This window comes from Mustela erminea, chromosome 19 (assembly GCF_009829155.1).
Source record: "Mustela erminea isolate mMusErm1 chromosome 19, mMusErm1.Pri, whole genome shotgun sequence".
Classification (NCBI taxonomy): Eukaryota; Metazoa; Chordata; class Mammalia; order Carnivora; family Mustelidae; genus Mustela; species Mustela erminea.
In genome coordinates, this window is record NC_045632.1 from 7,968,034 (window position 1) to 7,988,667 (window position 20,634).

Below are 20,634 nucleotides of genomic sequence, written 5' to 3' on the forward strand. Positions count from 1 at the left end.
AAACAACAGAGCGTTTGTTAACTGGGATATTAAAAAAACGCAGACATTACACATCCCCAGAATATGTCTGACAGGCCCCAGGATTATGCAGGATTATGAGGGCTAACGCACAGTTGAGTGTTATTTTTGTTCTCCAGTACAAAGCAAATCTATAAAGCCTGGGGCCAGAGGGCTGTTTTTTATTTAATTCCCCAAATCTCAGCAAAAGATTGTAGGCATACAAAGAAATAGAAAAATGTGTTCTAATCAAAGGACCAAACTAAAACTCAAGACTGACCCTAAATTAATTAGGAATAATCATTACCCGACAAAGATTTCAAAGCAATAATCACTAAGGTGTTCCTGGAGAAAGAAGAGAAAACAATTAGGGAGATAAATGGTACCTGGAAAACCACAGATGACCAGAATAAAAATCCAAACAGGCAGAAAGTATAAAAAACAACTAAACAGAAATTGGGAGCTAATAACTAAATTTAAAAGAACACTACAGGGTCAGAAATAGATTTCACCAAGTAGAAGAAAGAATCAGACATCTTAAAGGCCCCTTGTTTTAAATTACCCACTGATGGGAACAAAGAAAATATGGAGAAAGACAGAGCCTAAGGGACTCATGGGACATTGACATTGAGGCAATTGACATATTAAGGAGGCCTCCATAAAAAGAAGAGAGTGAAGGGGGGGGCAGAAAACTTACATGAAGAACTAAGGGCTTATACTTCCCACATTTATGGAAAGAAAGACAAATTCAAGTAACTCAGTGAATTCTAAGTAGGATAAATGTCAAGACATGAACACAGTGACACATCATAATTAACCTACCAAAAAGTACAGGTGAAAAGAGAATTTTGAAACAGCATGACAAAAGCAACTCATCTTATACAAGAGCACTCCTATTATTACTGGGATTCTCAGCAGACCGGAGAGCTGCACGGGAGAATATATTCAAGCGCTCAAAGACAAATACATGTATATATACCAAGAATACTCTATCTGGCAAAATCGTCCTACTAATATGGAGAAAGAAGGCTTTCCCAGGTAAAAACCCTGGAAATTTACCCCCGGATCTGCCCTCCAAGAAACAGTAAAGGGAATTCTTCTACTTGAAGTAAAAGGATTCTAACCACTAACTAAAACCACATGAAAATATAAAGCTTTCTGGTAAATGTAAATATTTACACAAATACAGAAATGTAAAGTACTATAATAAGGTAACACAAATCAATTTTATTTCTACTACAGAACTTCTTTAAAAATAAAAGTATAAAAATCATAAATCTAGGGTCGCCTGAGTGGCTCAGTCGTTAAGTGTCTGCCTTCAGCTCGGGTCATGATCCCGGTGTCCTGGGATCGAGCCCCACATGCTCAGCGGGAAGCCTGCTTCTCCCTCTCACTCCCAATCCCAATCCCCCTGCTTCTGTTCCCTCACTCGCTGTGTCTCTCTCTCAAATAAATCAATAAAATCTTTTTAAAAAATCACAAATCTAGGTTACAGAGTATACAACATAAAAGATAAATTCTGGGGTGTCGGTGACATAAAGTGTGTACAGGCTGGTGATCCTAAGTGCTAGAACTCCGGACACAATTGATAGTATCAGTTTTAATGGTCTGTTACACTTATAAGAGGGTTTAAGTAATCTCCATGGTAGCCACAAAGAAAACGTCTACAGAAGACACAAAAATGACACAAGAATGGTATCAAAGGGACGCCTGGGTGGCTCAGTGTTAAGCTGCTGTCTTTGGCTCAGGTCATGATCCCACATCCTGGGATAGAGTCCTACATCAGGCTCCTTGCTCAGCAGGGAGCCTACTTCTCCCTCTGCCTCTGCCTGCCAATCTGCCTGCCTGTGCCCCTACCCCTGACAAATAAATAAAATCTAAAAAAAAAAAAAGAAAGAAAGAAAGAAAGAAAGAAAAAAAATGGTATCAAAACATTTCATCACAAAAATCAAAGAAACATAAGGGAAAATACATGGGCTGAAATAGCTACAAGATATACAGAAAACTACTTAAAAATGGCAATAGTAGCTCTTCCCTTTCACGAATTACTCTGACAGTAAATGGATTAAACTCCTCCAAAGACAGGGTGCCTGGTGGCTCAGTCAGTTAAGTGACTTGCCTTTGGCTCAGGTCATGATCCCGGGGTCCTGCAATCTCCTGCTTATGCCTGCCATTCCCCCTGCCTGTGTTTTTTTTTTTTGGAAAAAAGTTTATGTGTTCTCTGGCCTAAGATTGGGCTTAAAGAGTTTTAAAATTACATGAGTATAAAATAAACATATGGCTTTTCAGCCTGTTAGAAAGACACTGTTGGGCCTCTGCCCTTGATCATGATCCCAGGGTCCTGGGATGGAGCCCCATGTCGCACTCAGCAAGGAGCCTGCTTCCCCCTCTCTCTCTGCCTACCTCTCTGCCTACTTGTGATCTCTCTCTCTCTGTCAAATAAATAAATAAATAAATAAATAAAATAAAAATCCTCTTTCTAGCAGCACCCGGGACCCAGATACTGGGTTTGAAATTTGCTCCAACCATTAACCTGTGTTTTTCTTTTGTTTCCATAGAAATGCCTCTTAATAATTACCTGATTGCTTGCACCATACAGGCCTACCTCTAAGAATCCACCTGCATGGGGCACCTGGGTGGCTCAGTCAGTTTGGCAGGGGCACGATCCCAGGGTCCTGGGATGGAGCCCCACATAGGGCTACCCGCTCAGTGGGGAGCCTGCTTCTCCCTTTCCCTCTGTCCTTCCCCATTGTTCATACACTCTCTCTCTCAAATAAATAAAATCTTAAAAAAAAAAAAAAAAGAAGAAGAACCCTCCTGCACAACCGCATCCTGAAATGGGACAACTATTCAACTGAACTAACCTATTCTGAAGACTAAGACTGGTTCATAAAATAGTAATCAAACTTCTTACCTAAGACTCAGAGCCGAACAGTTAAACTTCAGCTAGAAAGAAACAATGTTGATCTATGATGTTTTTCCAAGAAAAATTTTGTCAAAGGGGAGATTTTACAATTGCTACTAACTCCCTCCCAACTATAATGCAAATCCCCTAAAAGACAAGTTCTAGATTTTATATACTAGTATACTCATGATAGTCTACACTGAAATCCACCCACATGCCCATCAACAGTAAAATGATGCCATCAATTGCTTGACAGTCACACAATGGAAGTGGATCCATCCATTCTGATGATACACAATAACATACAGTAATTCACAAACAACATATGGAAAGGAAAAAAAAAAGCCAAACATAAAAGAGTTCCCATTGCCTGAGTACATTTATATAAAGTATAAAAAAGAAGACAGCAACCTACTGCTTTATACATTAAGAGTGCTGAGCTTTGGGCAAAGTTCCTAAAGAAAAGTATTACAGGACCAACAATATTCTCTTTCTTGATCTCAGTGGTTTTGGGAGATGTAATCAGGTTGCAATTTTCCACTCAGCTGTTTACTTATGATTTGTACAAGTGCCTTTATTTTTTTAAAAAACATACTCATCATTACAAAAAACAACTGGAAGTGAATAGATTAGTATCACAATATACTTACATAGATGATACAGAAATTAAAGATAGAAGTAATGGGGTGCCTGGTTGGCTCTGTGGGTTAAAACCTCTGCCTTCAGCTCATGTCACGATCCCAGGGTCCTGGGATCAAGCCCCACATTGGGCTCTCTGCTCAGCAGGGAGCCTGCTTCCCCCTCTGTCTGTCTGCCTCTCTGCCTACTTGTGATCTCTGTCTGTCAAATAAACAAACAAAAATCTTAAAAAAAAAAAAAAAAGATAGAAGTAACTTGTAACTTCACACTGTGACTAGTTTTTAAGCATGCTAATTTTTAGCTTAAATCACAAAACACTGAAAACAGAACATTCCAAGTAACAGATAAAATTAATTATTTTCTTAAAATGCACACAGGAAAAGTCAAGAAAGAAGTAATAGACGGGGCGTAAGGAAAAGCATAAAAAATGGATAGAACCTAACCCCACTATATCCACTAGAATAGATAAACAAACAGGTAAATAAATACATAAATAAATAAACCAAATTCCCAGTACCATCAAACTTTGGGTGAATATATCCCACTGGAATATTCCTAGAACATGAGGATTAAAGTGAAGAAAAACAAACATGTTTTTAATGCAGATAACCAATCCAACAACCAAAATGGCAGTATGAATATCATACAGAATAATCTTTAACATGACTTACACCAGTGTTCTAGGTCAACCACAAACAGCATCTCCATTTAGATTTTCTTCACACACCGCACATCACAGTGTCCTTAACTTTCCATGGAAAAATAGGTACAAATGGATTCCCTACTCTACGGGTGCCCCGCATCTCTGCGAGACAGCAACAAACAAATGATTTTATAGACACACTAGCAATAAAGGCATGAAATAATTTAAGAGCAAATTTAATGATATTTGCCATTCAAAAATACTCAAATTTGGTCAAAAGAATAAAGAGACACACTGCCTTAAAGTGGGGCTTTCCTAGAGATGTTTCGCATCCTCAGTCTCCTCTGGCACTCAAATTTCATGACAGTGACTGTCCCAGTTTGGTTATATCCATCATAAAATCCTTCCTGCCCTTTTCTACCCTCCTCCCTCCCCCGTCCCATTCCTAGTCATTCATTAAGTATAAATACTCAGGGCCACAGCTTTCATATTTTTCCATACCACTCTATGGAAAGAATACTCTTTGTCTTTGCCTATAAGCCTAGGGTGTCAGAAGACATACCTGAAAGAAACCAAATAATTATCCCACTTACTACACTTACATGAATATGCATTAAAATGCTGGGGCACCTGGGTGGCTCAGTGGGTGAAGCCTCTGCCTTCAGCTCAGGTCACGATCTCAGCGTCCTGGGATCCATCCTGCATTGATCTCAGTGTCCTGGGATCCATCCCTGCATCGGGCTCTCTGCTCAGCAGGGAGCCTGCTTTCCCCTCTTTCTGCCTGCCTCTCTGCCTACTTGTGATCGCTCTCTGTTAAATAAATAAATAAAATCTTTTAATTAAAAAAAGTGCATTATGCATAAAATGCTAATATACAAAATGAATACCCATCATAGGACATCAGCATAATGGAGGAACAGGAAGCCGCCAGGACTTTGTTTCCTCCATGGAGACAAAAATGGACCAAACTACCTTTTTCAGTGCTCCAGAAGCCAGTTCGATCACAGCAGCACAGGCAGACACAGTGTGAAAGAGAGTCACACTGAAGAGACAAGGAGTTTGTTCCACTTGCCTACACGAGTTGCTCACGTGGCCTAGCATTCCATAACGAGATTGTAAGAAAACCCTCACCTCTCCTGCGGGAGAAAGACAGAAGTGACCTCTGTGTTTAATGATCTGGCTTTGGCAGCTGCCCGACAGACCTCTTCCTCTCGTGCAGGACACGGAGGGGACCAGAGGGGACGGGACAGAAGCAGCCTCTGGATGCCCTGTGGTGGCCGCTCGGAGAAAACCCGAGTGCTTGCTCAAACAGCAGAGAAACTGCAGAGCTGAAGCAAACAGCAGGGAGAGGACGGCATCACCGGCTCCAAAGAAGAAAAAAACACTCTTCTAACTGGAAAATTACAAAAACTCAGACATTACATATGCCCAGAACATGTCTGACAAGCCCCAGAATTAGTAGCACAGCTGACTGCTATTAGTGTTCTCCTGTACAAAGTACATAAAGCCTGGGACCAGAGGCTGTTTCTTCTGTTTGTTTTAATTCCCAAATCTCAACAAAGGATCACAAGGCATACAAACAAATGAATGCAGAAAAATCTGTCCCAATCAAAGGAACCAAATAAAGACCCCAGACTGGCCCTAAATAACTATTAAATGCCTATGAAGAATTCAAGTAACTATCACAAAGATACTCATGGAGGAAGAAGAGGAAAACGACAGGAAAGTAAATGACATCAGGAAAACTATAATGATCAAAATAAAGATCCAAAGAGGTAGAAAGTATAAAAGACCACCAGACAGAAACTGGGAGCTAAACAATACAATTACTGAATTTAAAAATAAACTGAAGAAAGAATCAGAGACATCCTTTTTTTTTTTTTTAAAAGATTTTATTTATTTATTTGAGAGAGAGTGAGAAAGTACAAGCAGGAGAAGTGGCAGGCAGAGGGAGAAGCAGGCTCCCCACTGAGTAGGGAGCCCAATGTGGGACTCAGTCCCAGGACTGCAATCATGACCTGAGTTGAAGGCAGATGCTTCAACCGAGCCACCCAGGTGTCCCAAGATGTCTGATTCTTTCTGGGGCGCCTGGATGGCTCGGGTTGGTTAAGCGTCTGCCTTCAGCTCAGGTCATGATCCCACATTCTGGAATCGAACCCTGAGTCAGGATCCCTGCTCCTTGTCAGGCTGGGGAGCCTGCTGTGGGGAGCCTGCTTCTCCCTTTCCTCTGACGCCCCCCTGCATGTGCTCTTTCTAACAAACAAAATTTAAAAAAAAAAAGTTCCCTTCAATTCAAAGAAGTGTTTCTATCATGCAAAGAGAATATAATTTCATCAATAAATAGCTGATGAAATTAATTCTCTTACTAGGACAACTCACCCAGATATGATAAAACACCCACTGACCACGGACCATGGAAAGAATAAGGGAGTCACAGCAAAGTATGTATGGGTAATATTTAGACAGAGAAACAGGTACACAATTTTCTTGGCAATGGACATACAGCTGATCCATGAGTTACACCCACATTGTCTTAAAATATACTGAAATGAAAACTGTCATCCTGAAAACATAACACATAGATAAAAAGCAAAACACAACTAACTAATGTGTATCCCATAAAAAAGTCCCATACAAAAGAAAATACATTATTATGGGATTGTAAAACCAGAGTAAGACAAAATTTAACCCAAAATTGTTACACAAAAATACACGTATTATTGGACCACATGGGTGGCTCAGTCCCCTAAGTGTCTGACTCTTGATTTCAGCTTGGGTCATGATCTCGGGGTCCTGGGAGAGAGCCCCACATTGGGCTCTGCACTCAGCAGGGAGTCTGCTTGAGATTCTCACTCTCCCTCTGCCCCTCACCTATCCTATCTCTTTCTCTCAAAAAAAAAAAACCTGGGTGGCTCAGTTGGTTAAGCAGCTGCCTTCGGCTCAGGTCATGATCCCAGCGTCCTGGGATCGAGTCCCACATCGGGCCTCTTGCTCAGCAGGGAGCCTGCTTCTCCCTCTGCCTCTGCCTGCCATTCTGTCTGTCTGTGCTCGCTCTCTCCCCTTCTCTCTCTCTGATAAATAAATAAAATCTTTAAAAAAAAAAAAAAAAGACATAAAAACAAAACAAAAAACAAATGAAAACATGTACTATTAAAAAAGAATTCTTCGGGGTGCCTGGGTGGCTTGCCAGTTGAGTGTCTGCCTTCAGCTCAGGACATGATCCTAGAGTCCCAGGATCGAGCCCCGCATCAGGCTCTCTGCTCAGTGGGAGGACAGCTTCTCCCTCTCTCTCTCCCCACACTGCTTGTGCTCTCTCTCACTCTCTCACTCAAATAAATAAATAAAATCATTTTTTAAAATTCTAAGAAAAAAGAATTTTTCTCTTTTACTATAATTTTAAACTGTGACTGTACAAGTATGAAAAACAAGCATTCTGAATCATTGCCATATGTTATAGGGCAGTCAAACTGTGAAGGAAATTCATTATGATCAATCATGAAAACCTCTAATGGAAAATGTTATAAAAAAGCATTTAAAAGACATTAAAGGAATGTATTATGTTATTATTATTTTCCTCCTACTCTTACAAAGAATGTAAATCTGTGACCCATTCTTTAGAACCAAGCAAACAAACAAAAGCCCTTCATGTCTAAATAAACAAAGAAATTATAAAAAATGCTCACAATTTCCTTACATAAAATAAATATTTGAGATTAAATTCAAATACATTGTCAGAAAAGTAGAAGAAACACGGGAGCATTAATTTACCCTGAAATAAATTACATGTATGAGCAAAACTTTTTTTTTTAATATGGCACTTTTACAAATTATATAATTCATTCCTCATAAAGCACATGCCTTTGTCACAGCAGAACTTCCTATCTCAAAAATCAAGTCAATCTCCTGTTAAAAGTACAGAAAGCAGGGGCGCCTGGGTGGCTCAGTGGGTTAAACCTCTGCCTTTGGCTCAGGTCATGGTCTCAGGGTCCTGGGATCAAGCCCCACATGGGGCTCTCTGCTCAGCGGGAGGCCCGCTTCTCCCTCTCCCACTTTCCCTGCTTGTGTCCCCTCCCTCACTCCCTCTCTGTGAAACAAAGATATAGAAATTTAAAAAAAAAAAAAAAAAAAAAAGGCTTAACACAAGAGTTCCTCAGAAATAGGCACAGATTCCCCCAGACCTCCAAATGCAAGGGAAAAGGACTCAGATCATGGAGGCCTTCACCATCCAAGCAGAGGATGTTATCTATGCTGTGACTGTGTTGGAAGGCCATTAGAGCTGAAGGAGAATCCTCACAGGACTTAAGAAAAGGATGAGTACTGGAAGAGGGTGTCCCTCTGACAGCAAGAGAAACACACCTAGGCTTCTCAAACTCATTTAGATTCAAAGAAAGCTACCCACACCACAACGTAAGGTTTACCTTCCTCCTTGACCTGTGGGCCTCACCTCTGTCATCTGCTTAATTCGTTCCCACCTACCTGGGTGGATGGCTACTGTCTCCTTTCCCTTCACATCCCAGAGCTCCCTCTTTTGTTCCAAAAAGATGACCAGGTCTGGCTTTGATACAACAAGACCTGTTTATTAGAAAAAAGGGATAAATATTGCTGGAGATTCTAGCTTTCAATCCAGTATCATGCTCAGTAGAGAAAAGAATGCATTATAGAATTCTAGAAAATGACTTCCCAAAAGCTGTTGTCTAACAGCCCACTGAGAACATGAAGGAGAAATTTCCACCATTCAGATCTTGGATACCACCTCCAAGAACTAACTACAATAATAAGGAGTGGAAACTGGAGTTAAAGATGTGAGGAGTAACATTTTACGTCCCTTAGAATTTCAAACTGCCACCATCTAGAAATGATGACGTTCTCTTAAGGAAGGGGAAGCTAAAGCTGGAAAGGAAACATCATGAAGATTTTTCTCTCCATCTCTAAACCCCTACTTACTTCCCTTACTGCAGCAATCTGAGTTCCAGTCGTGCAAAGAAGAATCCTCCAAGAGATGGTCTTCAAGGGAAGGAAGAAAACCCTGAGGGTAGTTTGGGAATTCTGGAAGGAAGTTACCCTCACCCAAGGAGAGAAGGTTTCCATAGTTCTCTAACATCACATCCCTGTACAATTCCCGCTGAGTGTGGGTCAGGCGTCCCCACTTCTCCTGAGAGAATTCTATGGCCACATCCCTAAATGTCAGCAGTCCCTGCAGTAAATACCACAGTCACCAAGTGGCTACCGGCAGAGTTCATAATGTACCTAAGATGAAAGAGGCAGTTAATGTCACCTGCTTGTACCCCTTGAATTTGTCCCAAATTTTCCTTAAGCTGTTTTTTTCCAGCCTAGTTTTAAATTCAGGCAAAAAACCCCAGGGACATAGTTTCCCATAATGGCAACAAAAACTACTACACAAGCAGTGAATACTGCCCTGACTAAATGCTCCAGTACCCAGACCACCCAGACCAGTCTGCGCTTAACTCCCAACTCACATCTGTGCAGACACACCAGGCACGGACCCACAGAGTAACCTACAGTTACCTTTAACTCTTTAACATAGTAAATTCTCCCCCAAGGGGAAGCACAAAGCTCATTTACATGACATATGAAGTATGTGTAGAATGGTTTCCTTCAGTCTGATGCATGACCTTTTGGCCACCTCTGTGTAAGATGACAAGGCTACCCTTTCTAAATAATCATCGTAAGCCTAAATCAAAGGAACTCATTCACTCTTGCTCCAGGAGTCGTGACTTTGGAAATTATTCCCTGTGATCTCCTTATTTGCTATAAATAAATATTCCTTTGTGTGACAACTCCACCACGTAGTTTCTGTCTGTGACTCACCAAGGAGCAAACTCGCTTTAGTTCAGCTACAAATAGGGTGATCCAGATGGGACAGGTGTCTTTGCCAGGTTCTGGCCTCTGGTTCCCTGGCTTCCAAGAGATGAAGCAGTGGGCACCACAACCTGACCCTGGCTAACCTGTTTAAGTTACAGGACTGGGAGCAGATTCCCTGGGGGAGGAAAGGAGCACTCACTCTGCACGGCTGTGACTGCCAGCCTGGTGCTCTGACGTCCCCTGAAATGCAGCATCCACTCTGACTACTCTGACTCAGAAGGACTTCTGCTGGGATAAGTTACACCAGGTTTGTGGCACAGCATTTTTTTTTAAAGACTTTATTTATTTATTAGAGAGTGGGAGAGATAGATCACGTATCACGAGCAGGGGGGATGGGTAGAGGGAGAAGCAGATTCCTCACTCAGCAGGGAGCCGGACTCCATCCCAGAACCCTGGGATCATGACCTGAGCTGATAGCAACCGCTTAACCAACAAAGTCACCCAGGCACCCTGTGGCACAGCTTTTTTTTTTTTTTTTTAAGATTTTACTTATTTATAACAGAGATACAGTGAGAGAGGGAACACAAGCAGCGGGGATGGAAGAGGGAGAAGCAGGCTTCCTGCTGAGCAGGGAGCCTGACGTGGGGCTCCATCCCAGGACACTGGGATCATGACCTGGGCCAAAGGCAGATGCTTAATGACTGAGCCCCCCAGGTCCCCCTGTGGCACAGCTTTTTTTTTTTTTTTTTTAAAGATTTATTTGTTTGTTTATTTGACAGAGAGATCACAAGTAGACAGAGAGGCAGGCAGAGAGAGAGAGAAGCAGGCTCCCCACTGAGCAGAGAGCCCGACATGGGACTCGATCCCAGGACCCCGAGATCATGAACTGAGCCGAAGGCAGCGGCTTAACCCACTGAGCCACCCAGGCGCCCTGTGGCACAGCTTTGAGAGGTAAACTAGAGTTGCTTCACAGAGTCTGAACAAGCCAGCATAATATTAGGTCAGAGTATTCTGGGGGAACTAATTACTCATTCAGCATGAGTCTAGACATCCCTGATGACAGAAGATCACAGGACCCAGCCTTTCACAGGCTTTGGATGATCTAACCTAGCAAAATGGGAGTGACCTAACAGAGACTAGTATAAGGTCTGTGAGACTGAAACCTCCATCCCACCTGGCTGGCTGGTCTGACTGTTGTTCCCAGTTTTAATGTCCCCCCGGGGGCGCCTGGGTGGCTCAGTGGGTTGAGCCTCTGCCTTCGGCTCGGGTCATGGTCTCGGGGTCCTGGGATCGAGTCCTGCATCGGGCTCTCTGCTCAGCAGGGAGCCTGCTTCCCCTTCTCTCTCTCTCTGCCTGCCTCTCTACCTACTTGTGATCTCTGTCTGTCAAATAAATAAATAAGATCTTTAAAAAAATAAATAAAATAAATAAATGTCCCCCCTGGCTGCTTGGTCCTTGAGCACTTCCTCCTTCCCTTATAAACCTGAAAAAAAAGAGGCAGCAACTCCCTGGGTCACTGGAAGCATGCCCTTGGAACAGGTAGGAGTTGTATTTAGCTGGCTAAAAGACAAATGCTTTAAAAAAAAAAAAAAAAAGGCATTCTAAAATCCACAAAAATATGAAGTAACCCAAATTTTTTTCACATCCATGTATCTGGGATTATCTTTGTAAATTAAAGTCTAAGCTTGTTGGTTTAACTAAAATAGACCTGTCTTTGGCCAGTGCCAGGGAAGGACTGGTGAACAGACTTTACAGTAATGCCAATGGCCCCTGGTGTTTGTAGATACATTCACGGGGTTGGGGGGGCAGGGGGCGACACTAAGGCCTTTCCCTGAGACACAGAAAGAACGAAGTAACAAGAGCTTTAGTAAAGGTAAGCAAATCCCTCAATTTCAGTTGCCAATGTCAATCCAGAATGACAATGGACCAGCCTTTATATCCAAAACCATTTCTGAGTTATCAAGTGGAGGTTATACTCTGCCTGGAGCCTCAGTCTTCTCGGAAGACAGAATGGGCAAGAAGAACCCTAAAACAGACTCTGGTGAAGTTGTGCCAGGAAACAGGAACACTGGTTGAAGTTACCACCAATAGCTCTCACCAGAGGGAGAGCTACCCCAAAGGGCAAACTAAAATCTTGGCCCATTGGGATGACGAATGGGAGGGCTTTCCAAAATGCTCTCCTTCTCATCTCCAGACCCAAAGGCTTCTCAGGCCATTAAGCATATAAATAATCTGACAGGTGAAGGATGCACACAACAGGTAAGGAAATTATTCCTCCCTCTATCCACTGAAACTGAGCTTCACCCAAATGAAACTGGGGACCGATGTACCTCCAAATTGGGAAAAATGGGTCACCCCTGGATCAACTCTATTCAGATAAGGCCCCACCCAGTACTACTAAGCACATGCTCTTTCTTCAAATTAGAGGGCGTCCTACCTGAATCCACCCCAGCAGAGTGAAACAGGCCTCTACACAAAGGCCCGGGGGAGATGCTACTAGCACCAGTTAACAACATTCCTGTGAGCCGTTAACTGACCTGAGCCTCAGAAGGTCAGGAGAGCCTCAGTACATAAGGGCTCTCAAAATTAAAACACAACAATCTCTATCTGTAGGACACTGGTTCTGTTGTTCTCCTTTCTTCAGCCTTACTGTTTGCTGCCAGGCCCCTTTAACAGATTAAATCACTCTCTCTGTGACTGCTGAGAAATAAATACCACAATTTACTATTAATACATGGCAAGATAGATGTCCCAGACCCTTCTGATTTGGTCTGATTTCACAAGGAACACCTTTTTTTATTAAGATTTTATTCATTTATTTATGAGTGAGCGAGCAAACAAGGGTGGGGGAGGAGGAACAGAATCTGAGCAGACTGCACTGAGCGCACAGAGCTTGATCTCTGCCCAGAAAACAGTGGATTTGTACAAATTATAAGCTGTATGTAGCATCCATGTCCTGTGATGTCTAGTGTATTTTATCTGTTTGGGTTGTTTTTTTTTTAAAGACTTATTTATTTTAGAAAGAGAAAGGGAGGAAGAGTGAGTGTGAGCAGGGGGAGGGGCACTGGGAAAGAATCTCAAGCAGACTCCCCCGGGAGCGTGGGAGCCAGCCTCTGGACTTGGTCCCACAACCCTGAGATCATGACCTGAACCAAAATCGAGAGCCAGGAACTTAACCAACTAAGCCACCCAGGCGCCCCACAATGAACACCTTCTTAATTTTATTTATCACTATTATCCTAGAAATGCTAAAAGCTATACACACAGCCGTCCCTGAGGGGTAAATTCCCCTAGTAAATGTCAGTATGATTATAAAAAAATAAACTAACCAAACTGCTCTTACTGCTATTTGGACCCTGCATGCTTAACTGCTTGGCATGACTTGTGTCAAAACACACAAAGGCTATAAAATTACGAATGGTAAATATGAGCAGCTTGGGGTTAAACCTGGGGACCCACAAGCATATCTAAAATTAGCTGAGGAAAAATTCTGCACCACAGTCAGTCCTTATGATATGCCCACGTCTAGCAGGAAAGTAGCTCCGGAAGATGGACCTTTTCCTTGAGTCCCTCAAGAATGAAGAGAGTAAAAGCAGAGGAGTGATGTGTTCCAGCTACACCCCAAGACTGGAGCATTACTGCTCACCTGCCTGTACCCAGCGAGCTGTGTCCCCCATTTTCCTTAAGCTCTTCTTCCCGCTTATCTTCCAACTCAAGCAAAAGACCTGATGTGCACAGCTCCCCATAATGGAAACTTCCTTAAGCAAAAAGGACTGCTCTGACAAAGGCTCCAGTGGCCCAGACCAGTGTGAGCTTAACCTCCAAATCACACCTGCACATGGACCATGGGGTGACCGACAGTTACGTTTACCTCATGCTACTACTAAACCTCCGCTCATTTACGTAACACCCAAGCTATGTACACACCAGTTTTCTTAAGGCATGTTCATGACCTAATGCCCGCCTCCGCAAGAACTCCTCTTTCTAAATATTCATCCTAACCCTAAGTAAAAGGAACCCACTCACCCTTGCTTAGGGAGTCAAGGCTTCGGAAATTATTTCCAATGAACTCCTTGTTTGCTGCAAATAAAATTTCCTTTGTGTCACACCTTTACCTGGTGCACTTCTATGACTCACCAAGGCGTGAACTCATGTTCATTCGCTTACATTAAAGAGAACTGGTTCTTGCTTAGGTGTGTTTCCTGCTATATCCGTAAGATAATTTTTTTAAAGATCTTATTTATTCATTTAAGACACACACACACACACACAAAAAGACAACACAAGCAGGGGGAGAAGCAGAGGGTGAGGGAGGAACAGAGTCCCTGCTGAGCTGGGAGCCTGCAGTGGGGCTCTATCCCAGGACCTGGAGATCATGACCTGAGCCCAAGGCAGATGTTTAACCATCTGGGCCACCAAGCTGCCCCCATAAGATAACTTTTAATACACTAATGTTCTCACATGCATTCTCTAGCTCTGAGGTAAGAGGATGGCATATGAACCCCAAACCATTATAAATACTATGTGTTTACCCAAGATTGCTTGTCAAATGAACGCATCGACACAGGCATATACATTACCGAGAACTGCATTTATATCATATAATCTATATAACAATTTAAGTCATGTCCATTTCTTACGTGGAAAGTACTGGTGGATTACAAATGTACTTATCAGATTCTAGTGTGAGTTGGAATTTCACAACACTGCACTGTAGATATTGTGAAAATGCAGACTCTGTTCCAGACTTCTGGAGTAGGATCGGAGCCTGCATTTCTAACAGAAGATAGTAGCTTATGGGCCAAGGGCTACCTTTAAAATAAATAAATAAATAACAGAGGTAGAACTCAGGATTTTTGGAGGACTTAGAACTGAAGGCATTTTATAACAATTACAGGTTCTACTGTATTAGCAAGAACAGCACAACAATACTTTTTTGAGCATTTACTGGTTACTAAATAGCATTCTAATGATTTTTCATAAATTAATGCACAAGTAATAATCTAACAGAACACATTCTTCTTCTTTTTATGAGAATATTTTGACAAACATCCAGTACATGGAAGGGATTAGCTTTTAATCCAGGTTGTCTGATCTAGAGTTGATCTAAAAGGACAGAACAGTATACAGAGACAAGCCTGTAGCAATCTGAGAAGAGTGATGGAAACCAGAAGGCATCGCCACAAAATCGATGTACCTTTTTTACATTTTATGCACACCTCCACACATGTAAAAAGCAATTATATACGCACTAAAAGTGACAGAATATAAAACTGTCATGGTAACTGAAGAAACATTTTCAATGCCATAAAACTTATAAATATCCCTGTGCAGATGATGCCACTTCTGTCTTTTAATCACACTATAAAGACAAACACACAGAAAGCTATAAAGAAAACAGCTTTACATTCTATATGTATATTAACTAGAATTTAAATAAACCTCTAACCTTTCGGGGTCTAGTATTTCACTGAAAATTTTCTTTCAGTAATCATTTACACTATGTTAGGTTTTAAAATTTTAAGATACTTGAACATGTTAATTATGTGATTCTGGTTTTCCTTTTCTGAAATACAGAGAGAGTTATGTCTGAGACACGGGTGTGGAGTAAAACAGAAACCTGCAGGACAAGGGCCTGAATTATTTACAAACACCACTCCCAGAAGCCAGCATCTCCAGTGCAACAAAGGAGGGAGCCTTCGTTTTCCAATGGAAACTACAAGCAAAGAGAAACTCAGAGGAGGGGGGCTTCCGGTTTGAATGCGATGGCTCCTGTACAGCTTTCAGTAAAGCCATCCGGCCCTTACGGATGACTAAGACATATTTACATTACACAGGAGGTTTCTGGCAGCGGGCACCAAGCCAAGTGGAAGAAGTTAGCATCAGCTGCAGTGAAGCAAATTGGTATCAGTGCCCGCAGCGCAGAGAAGGGCATACCATAACGGCCCCCAAAAGGAAATCAGAAAAGTAAATCAGAATTACCAATCTAATTATGAGAAAACATTGGGTTTATACAAATTACAAGCCACATGTAGCGCCCACGTCCTGCAATGTCCAAAGTAATTTTTTTTTTTTTTTTTTTAGTTTTTTTTTAAAAGATTTGAGAGAGAAAGCCCGAGCTGGGAGGGGCAGAGGGCAAGAATCTCAAGCAGACTCCCCGCTGAGCGTGGGCGACAGGCGCTGGGCTCAGTCCCACGACCCTGAACTGAGATCACTACCTGAGCCTATATCAAACGCCGGTCACTGAACCGACTGAGTCACCCAGGCGCCCTTCTGGTGTATTCCACACAGAGCATCCTTCTGTCCCACTCCAAATAGCAGGGCTGTTTGTCTTCCGGAACCTGGGAGTTACCGGGGACACGGTGCATCCTGCTGACTTGAGCTTTTTCTTAACCCTGGTGGGCCCGCAGCTGCTCAGGGATCCGGCGGAGACCTAACCTGAAATGACACCCCAGGACGCGACCACGTCCACGACAGCAGTCTTCACACGAACCGTCCCGCAGGGAATATTTCTGAGCGGGGCACGACACGATTCGCACTGACCATTGTTCCCGTACTACTGGGAGCCAGGTCACGGGAGGGAGGGAACACGGGCGAGCATCCTAAAGAGCTGTATTGTCCGCGTCCTCTAAGAAAAGGGTTTTAGGTATTTTATCGGGGAGAGAGGGAGAGAGGGGGAGAGAGAGTGCGCGCAGGCGCTCGGGGGCAGGGGAGCAGTGGGGGTGAGGGGGCAGAGAGAGGGGGAAAGCGGACACCCCCGGGAGCCTCACGCCACCCCGAGGTCGCATAAGAGTCCGAGGCCTTATGGACTGAGCCACCGGTGACCCTCGGGATTTTTTTTTTTTTTAAAGATTTTATGTATTTATTTGACAGAGAGAGATCACAAGTAGGCAGAGAGGCAGGCGGCGGGGGGGTGGGGAGCAGGCTCCCCGCTGAGCAGACAGCCCGATACGGGGCTCGATCCCAGGACCCTGAGATCATGACCTGAGCTGAAGGCAGAGGCTTTAACCCACGGAGCCACCCAGGTGCCCCCCGCCTCAGAATCCTTTATAAAAAGGTGTCACGAAAACCGCCGCACACTCCTGGAGGACAGGAACGGCGTCCTAGTGGGACCCGCACCCGCAGCTTCTCCCTGCGGGGACTTTCGGGGACACAGGTGACAGGGGACGCCACGCTTACCTGAGCCTCAGCCATCGCGCCGTCCTTCCCCTCGGGCTCTGGAGGTCCTTCTCCGAGGAGCGTCGAGGCGCAGCCCCAGCCGCGTCGGGGGACGTGCCCTCAGAGCAGCCGCGGAGCCGCTTCCCCGCGCCGCCGCTCGCCTGCCGGCGGGACTGCGAAATGCAGGAAAGGCCGCACTTCCTGGTCCTTTGTGTGGGAGCCTCGCGGAAACAATGAGCGGCTCTGCGGAGACCCGCCCGGAGCGGCTCTGTCGGCGCCCGCCTCACAGCCGGCGGGCAACCCCGTCCTCCCCGGACAGCTGCGCAAGGGCGCGGCGGGCACCGCGGCCGCCCGGCAGCCGAGTTACAAGCCCGTCCGGGCCGCGGGCCCCCAGAAGACAGAGCAAACCAGCCGGGCCCAAGATGGCGGGTGCCATGACCGGAAGCGCCTGACCAAATAAGGAAGAAAAGGCGCGGAAACCCCGCTTTCCACCGATTCCCACCCCGAGTCCTGACTAGTCCTCCCCCTGGTCCACAGCTGTCACTCACACGGGGAAACCCGAATCCCTGGGCTCCCGCGCGCTCCCTGGGGATCTCCTGCTCCCCCATCTTGAGAGTGTACTTGGTGTGGGTCAACTTTCCTGTTTGTGTCCCTCATTTGCTGGGCCCTGCATGGCCCCGAACTCTTTCTTGTGACAAGAGGAGGACACTTGAGCAACATATTTGGGATGGGCTGGATCCGAGGCCCAGGGTCTCCTCCCATCCCCACCCCGTCCACCCAGCAACACTTCCAGGGGGCCTCCCTCCCTACAGACGCCCACGCGTTCTACAGCATAGGAACTGTGTGCTGCAGGGACCCTGTTACCTTGACCCAGCGCCTGCGCTCGGCCATAAAATAATGGGAAGCCCTCTTGCTTACTCCTGGCCTCAGTTGGGATCCCCTGGAGCCCGTAATTAACACAACTCTGTTGTTTTCACCCAAACCAACAGACAGAATCTGAATGGGAGGGCAGCAGATACCGACCATTTTTGCAACTACCCACCTGATCCCGGTGGAAAGCATTTGGGGAGTGACCAGACGCCTTCATCTGCCGTATCTTTAAAATAACCAATCTAAGATCATCCTTTTAGGCGCGCCTGGTGGCTCAGTGGTTGAGCGTCTGCCTTCGGACTGGGTCATGATCCCAGGTCATGGGATCTAGCCCCTACCTGACTTCCTGCTGGATGAGGAGCCTGCTTCTCCCTCTCCCACTGCCGCTGCTTATGTTCCCTCTCTTGCTGTGTTTCTCTCTGTCCAATAAATAAATGAAATCTTAAAGAAATAAAATAAATTGATCCTTTTTCCAAAAAAGACATGTTTTGGGGTGACAAAATGCTCCTCTTGATGTGGAAGAAAAAGAAGAATGTTAAATATCCTTACTTCCTACAGCCCATTGACAAGTCCTTAAAACAGGTAGAGTGAAGCTCAGCGGCCTTGATGTTAATACTTTGCTAAGAGCAAAAGGCAATCTTAGCTTAACATTATCCCAAACATCCCCCACCCCCACCCTAGGATCCTGTAAGTCTGCTTTAGCATATAAAAATTTTTTTGGAAATTTCTGTTATATCTACCCCCCAAGATACATGTTGGCAATCATCCTCCAAGCATATGGCCCACTGATATGCATCTGAAGGGTCTCAGGACTAAAGTCTTATTAGATAGTAATAAATGACTTTACTTATCCCCTCAAGATCCTTGAAATCTCTCTTCCAAAATTCCTTAGAGACTTATATTATCCCTAACCTCGTCCCCACTTGAAAGTATGTAATCTGCCTCTCCTCATGACCCCAGTTCACCTCTTTCTGCCCAGAGGCCTGTCTCATTAATAAAAATAGCAATAAAACCACCTTTTTTCCACCAAAGATGACTCAATTCTTTCTTGGCTGTGGGCTCTGAACCCTAACATGTTTTCTGTATCACCCTTTAGTAGGTAAATGTTTACTCTCATGAGTAACCACCAGTTTTCCAAAGTGAATGCACTTTTAACACTCCTATCAGCAATATATGAGAATTCTAACTGCTCAACATTTCCACTAAAATTTGATGTTATCCTTTTTGTCTCTATGTTAGCCATTCTAGATGAGAGTAACTAGTTTCTCACTATAAAATATGAAGTGATCTTACTATAGTTGTCCTATTGACTGGGATGAATGTGTAGAAGAGGAAAACTCTTTCCTTCTAGATTCTTTGGCTGGTGTAATAATTAAACTGACATTAGACAGACTATTCACAGGAGAAAAACAAATTTAATTTCTTCATTATAAGAACCTCAAAAATATTATAGACTCAAAGACAAGCAAATGATGTTCATATGCCATTCTGACCTAAGGAGAAGGGGGTAGAATTTAGAATTTAGAATTTCAAAAAGGGGGAAGTATATTCTCAGGAAAAAGGAAAGAGCAAATAAATGTTGGCAAATGTTTTCCACAACAGGCAGATGAATCTTTCTCAAAAAAAAAAATTAACTCTAGTATTAGCTCTCTTCCAGATTAAGGTCCCCTATCTAATTTCTTTTGGCAGTTAAATGAGAGGCAAAATACCATTTCCTGAGTCTGCTGGGTCATAATTGCCTTCAACTCAAAACAACCCACATGCAAAGTGATTTATTTTGACATCACATATTCTCTCCCAAATGAGTGAAGAAAAGTGGCTCAGTGGGTTAAGCATTTGACTCTTGATCACAGTGATATGAGTTTAAACCCTGCACTGGACTCCATGCTGGGCATGTAGACTACTTAAAAAAAAAAGAAAAGAAAAGGGGCATCTGGGTGGCTCAGTGGGGTTAAGCCTCTGCCTTTAGCTCAGGTCATGATCTCAGGGTTCTGGGATGGAGCTCTACATCGGGCTCCCTGCTTCGCAGGGAACCTGCTTCCCCTTCTCTGCCTACTTATGATCTCTCTCTGTCAAATAAATAAATAAATAAAAGCTTAAAAAAAAAGAAAAGAAAAAAAGTAATGTGTGTGTGTGTGTGTGTGTGTATCTATTTCAGCCTTAAAAGTGAAGGAAATATTTCCATTTGCAGCAGGATGTTCTCAGAGGACATTTTGCCAAGTTAAATAAGCAACACACAAGAATAAATCAATTCTGTATATAACCACATATAACCCACATATATGTGGAATCCATAAAAAATCAAAATAATAAATGTGAAGATTAGCATGTTTGTCGTCAGGGGCAGAAGTTGAGGGAAATGCTGAGATACTAGTCAAACGGTAAAAAGATTCACTTAGGGAAGATAAATAATTACTGAAGTTCTGTCAACTAACCTTCTTGCTCAACCGTAGACCCCAGGCGTTAAAACCAGAAATAGACAAGAAGACTGCTTGATTCATGCTGTGAAACCCATCCTCCTCACTTTTTATCACACTTTTTTAGGCGTTGATGAAGATGTTTGACCAGAACATTCCAATCACCAGACCAGAAAAACCCT

The 20,634-nt window shown here is 43.6% G+C and overlaps 1 protein-coding gene across 1 annotated transcript in view; it reads right to left on the minus strand.

The window, feature by feature from the left end:
• LOC116579140 (zinc finger protein 345-like) overlaps positions 1-17,275 on the minus strand; it is a 43,853-nt gene extending 26,578 nt beyond the window's left edge. Inside the window, exons 1-2 of the mRNA XM_032324127.1 lie at positions 17,187-17,275; positions 16,360-16,445 (exon numbers count right to left, since the gene is read on the minus strand). Coding sequence (XP_032180018.1) covers positions 16,360-16,375 — 16 coding nt within the window. The 5' untranslated portion in view covers positions 16,376-16,445; positions 17,187-17,275. The remainder of the gene's footprint in view (positions 1-16,359; positions 16,446-17,186) is intronic.
• Positions 17,276-20,634: the final 3,359 nt, after the last annotated feature.